General features: G+C 41.5%; 1 protein-coding gene across 1 annotated transcript; it reads left to right on the top strand.

Moving 5' to 3' along the window:
• Positions 1-257: 257 nt before the first annotated feature.
• MED26 (mediator complex subunit 26) lies at positions 258-3,412 on the top strand. Its single transcript, XM_009696383.1, has 2 exons — positions 258-368; positions 1,718-3,412. Exons 1-2 carry the CDS (start codon positions 258-260, stop codon positions 3,410-3,412), a joined length of 1,806 nt encoding a protein of 601 aa, XP_009694685.1.
• The last annotated feature ends 1,671 nt before the right edge of the window (positions 3,413-5,083 follow it).

Genomic DNA, 5,083 nt, shown 5'->3' with positions numbered 1-5,083 from the left:
ACTTTGGCAAGGGGTCTCAGAACTTTGCTAGTTAAGTCACACTGGTTTTATTGCTAATGTTTCCTTTAGATTTACATAAGAGTGTGTTTGTTACAGCTCCCGCAGTTTCCAACTAGGTCAGTCAAGTGTCCTTGTCCCTATTCTTTGAACAATCAGCTCCCTAAAGCCAGACAGTGTGACAGCAATTTTGTGATTAATGCTTCCAGCAATTATAAAGTGGAAGGTCTTAAATTACATTTGATAACTAAGACCTGTACATGAAACACGAAGTGACTTTGTCTTCCTTGTTGCAGATCCATAACATGGTGGCAGTGCTGGAAGTGATCTCCAGCCTGGAGAAATATCCCATTACCAAAGAGGCACTTGAGGTATGTCACCCTCTAAACATTACTTGATTTTTGTGTGTACAGAAGGACTTTCTCTGCCTATCTAATTTCCATAAGAGCTTTTCTTGAAACAATAGATTGATTGCAAAGGATTCACAATTAAGATATTATTTTGTCCCTCTCGTGCTGCTTCTGACATCTCAATGCATACACAGTGATTCTTTCTGGATTCAGATCAGTATTCTGTGCAGCACAGTTCCTGTTTGTGTAGGGCCTTAAATTAATCATTACTTGCTGCTGATTAATTCTGTTGCATTCAGCAACATCACTCTGCTTGCTGAAGTACTAGTTACCTTCTTAGGTGTTTGGTGACCACGCACCAAAGGATCTGAAATAGGAATAGAGTTACTCTGTGTCTGTAAAACTAATCTTCGGTTCAGTTAAGCAGGTTTCAGTGCCTGATCTGGTTGGTGAGGTTAGGTGTATTAAAAGCTGAAGGATCAGGTGGGGTAGCTGCACTCTCACCGGCCACTCTTAGAAAGAGAGCCCAAAGAAGTTTGTATGGCTAAATTATAAATTATTTTTTTTTTTCAATCTTTGTATTGAAATTATTGGTGTTACTTGCTTTTAACTATTGCTTGACTATAACTCCAGCTGTATCACGACATGTTGCATGTTTCTCTCACGGTCTGGTCTATGTTTTCCTTTAAAGTGCTTTTCTTAAGTAACCTGACTTGTGGAACAATTCTTTGTTTTCAAATGTGCTTTGGGAACAATCAAACACTTCACTTCCTTCCGCTTATGAAACCACTTTGGGACACCCTAGGAATGCTTGTTTAAATCGGTCTTTCATACGTTTTTCAAGATACTGGGGAGTGAAGGGAGAGGAGAGATGGAGGAAGAAGGTAGGACGTAAGTCGCACCCCGGCTAGTCAGGTTTGTGAAATGGAGATTTTTTTATTGTCAACGTATTACTGTAACAGGCGAAGATTCTGGAGGTTTTTTTCTCCTGCCTCTTTCTGCAGATCTTATACTTTCATTGTGATAAACACGCACCTTTTCTGCCTTGAGTGCTGCATTTCCCCTTGAACCCAAACTTGCACCTTTATTCTCAAGATTCTTGCCGATTAAAGAATACCTTTCTGATGTTTTTCACAGCTAATGGCTCTGGTGCTTCAGCCAGGGAATAAAGACAGGGTGACTTGAAACCTACAGGAGGTTTTGTGTTGCGTGGCAGAGCGCTGGACCAACTGGACTAATGCTTTCCAAAAAGATTAAGTCAACACTTTAATATTTAGTGGGTTTTAACTAGGTATTTCTTAGGGTAAGCATCACAACGTACCTTAAGAATTTTGTAACCTGTTTGTAAAACAACTTTTCTTTCTTTATAGGAAACGAGACTTGGGAGGCTTATCAATGAGGTGAGGAAGAAGACATCCAATGAGGAACTTGCCAAACGTGCCAAGAAATTGTTGCGGAATTGGCAAAAGTTGATAGAACCTGTAACCCAGAATGAACCAGTGCCAAGAGGGTTGCCGAATCCACCTGGATCAGCAAATGGTGGTGCTCACAACTGCAAACCAGAGGCACAACTTCCTGCTGTGGCTGGATCAAAGCCAATCAGCGAATTGAAAAGCAGGAATGATATACAGAAAGTAAATTCTCCAAAAACAGAGAAATTGGGAAATCGGAAAAGGAAAGGTGAACACAGGGATGGGCATCAAGGCCCTCCTCCCCCAAAAGTCTCCAAAGCTAGTCATGAAGTATTACAAAACTCTTCACCCCCTCCAACAAATGGCATTGGAGGTAGTCCTGAAAATTTTCCTAGTCCTGTAGATGTAAATCTACATGTAGGGCCTGAAAGCAGCAGGACAGAACTCAGTGAAAATGACAAACACAATAAGATCCCCGTAAATGCTGTAAAACCTCACACCAGTTCTCCAGGACTTGTAAAACCTTCAAGCACTTCCTCATTATTAAAGACTGCAGTGCTTCAGCAGCATGATAAATCGGAAGAAACCACAGGGCCGCACCAACCTAAGAGTCCTCGCTGTTCCTCGTTTAGCCCTAGAAATGTTAGGCATGATACTTTTGCTCGGCAGCATACTACATACTCACCAAAGGATTCGATGCCTAGTCCATCTCAAAGGTCTCAGTTCTTAGATACCGCACAGGTGCCATCGCCGCCGCCATCCTTGATGCAACCATCAACACCTCCAATGCCAGCAAAAAGACTGGAGTTCTCTCAGCCATCAGTAACTGAGGTATCTCAGCACTGGCAGGAGCAGCAGGTACATTCTGAAAGCCAGCACAGGCATACAGCAGGGACACTTCAACAGCACACATCTCCCAGCTGCAAAACCAGCGCCCACCCTGGGGAATCTCTCACGCCACACATGGGCTTTTCACAGGACACTTCAAAAATGGACAGTGACGATGCTGCTTCAGGTTCCGATAGTAAAAAGAAGAAAAGGTACCGACCCAGAGACTATACAGTCAACTTGGATGGGCACGTGACAGAAGGGGGTGTGAAACCTGTGAGATTAAAAGAGAGAAAACTCACTTTTGATCCCATGACAGGACAGATAAAACCTTTAACACAGAAAGATCCTTTGCAGGTAGAAATCCCTGCACTAACTGAACAGCACAGGACAGAAACGGAAAAGCAGGAGCAAAAACCCAACCTGCAAAGCCCTTTTGAACAAACGAACTGGAAAGAATTATCCAGAAATGAAATCATTCAGTCGTATTTAAACAGACAGAGTAGCTTGCTGTCTTCATCAGGAGTACAGACTCCAGGAGCTCACTACTTCATGTCTGAATATTTAAAGCAGGAGGAAAGCACTAGAAAAGAGGCTAGAAAGACTCATGTTCTAGCTCCTAACAGCAAACCTACAGACTTGCCTGGGGTCACAAGAGAGGTCACAAGCGATGACCTCAACAGAATACGTGAACATAACTGGCCAGGCGTGAACGGTTGTTATGACACACAGGGTAACTGGTATGATTGGACACAGTGCATATCTTTAGATCCACATGGGGATGATGGTAGATTGAACATCCTGCCTTACGTCTGCCTAGACTGAGTACAGTTTTGCTAAAAAATGCTTTTACATCTGCAGTTAGCAAAGATGGCAGACGCTATGCCACTTAAAGATGGAGAAAGCCTCCTGTCCTGGACAAACAGGCCCAACGAGCAGAGGGTGTGAGGGAGCTGGTTCTTTACAGCTCTTTCCTTTAAATTCTCCTTTTGTGAAATGCTGCTACCAGTTTACTAACAATTGCAAAGGAAGGCATACGAAGGTTGATAAATTGAGTTCAAAACTCTATAGCGAGCCAGCTATAAAAAAGTGTTAGTCCCCAAGAAGTGAAGAGGATTTCCAGCACTTTCTGAATGCCGGAATCTTATTACAGGCAGGTACAGAGAAAATTGTGGAAGTTACCTTAACAAAATATGCATCTATTTATTTGACTTGATTTGGGTTTTTATTTGGCAGTGAGATATTCGAGAGACAATGTGCAAAAACTGTAGTTTTATTTGTATCACATCTCTGAACATGATTGCGTTTTTTTTTAAAGTCATGTGGTACGGAGATTGGGTTTTAAACAGCAGGTGTTGCACTGCAGGCTGGGAGACCAGCTTCAGCTCAACATTCCATAGGCATCCACATATTTTAGTCTGGTTTCAGTTTAAATCCAGTCTCTGAGAAATGCTGCAAAACCTAGATGTTTAACAATATTTTTGATCCCACCACCACCAGCCAAAAATTTTTCCTCCTTTTCCCTTCCTGCAAACTTCTAGGAAAAAAAAAAAAAGAAAAAAAAAAGAAAAATCACCTTTTCTAGAATCTAAATGTAATGAGGGTGCTACAAGTTTGTAACTGTACTGTGAGAGGGAAAAAGGAAGCCTGTTTGTATGCTGGAAATATACTTGTTACCATTCCTTTAGATATTGTTTGCCTTATGGATATCCATCATAAACGCAATTTGCAAAAACAAAGAGCCTTAGTGAATGTACAGTAACTAGACTTCTGTGTTCTTGGGATGCAGAAGGGAGCAACTTTGCTATTTGGTCCTTTAAGTGGACACATTGTGATATAAATGTGGAAATAAAAAAAATTTGCACAAAACAGTTTGTGAATTATTTATACTTAACTCATTTGTTTTTTTTAAAGTTTGCTCAATTCAGACCAGCTAAGCGATCATCAACACTGAGAATCCGTCAGAGCAGTGTGGTGCAGCTGAATCCCCTCCGACACTGTCAAAAGCAGCTGGCTGTTAGGGATGTACAAGATGTCTTCCAAGTATGTTGGTGGTATTCAGTCGCACAGGTTGGATTTTTTTTTTTAACTCTGGTTGCATCCACGGTGTGGAGACTGATAACCCAATTGCTGTTAATGTACCTCAGAGTCTAAAGAGATCACAGTTCATCTTTTTTCTCAGTAACTTTGTAATATATTATTCCTAATTGTTAAAATGCTTTCTGAAGCAGCCAGGTTCAGTATAGAAAGCTAAGAATTTCTACTGATGAATTGCTTTAACATTTGGGACTTGTCGTTTTCTGCAGTCCCCAGTGCTGCGCTTCTGTCCAGGGGAAAAGGGAAGGGGACGCTATGCCAAAAATGTTTTTAGGTTTAGTGATCTTGACTCCATTAACCTGTTTGTGCTGGATCTCGCTTTTATGGAGAAGAGCTTTGGCAAGAGTTCTCCTGCCTTTGAGAGTAGTCAGGCTCTTAACGTGATTTTTAAAAGGGTGT

Source organism: Cariama cristata, unplaced genomic scaffold (assembly GCF_000690535.1).
Source record: "Cariama cristata isolate BGI_N322 unplaced genomic scaffold, ASM69053v1 scaffold5293, whole genome shotgun sequence".
In the NCBI taxonomy this organism is placed as follows: domain Eukaryota; kingdom Metazoa; phylum Chordata; class Aves; order Cariamiformes; family Cariamidae; genus Cariama; species Cariama cristata.
The sequence above is the reverse complement of the archived record's forward strand: the minus strand, read 5'-3'. Positions and strand labels throughout refer to the sequence as shown.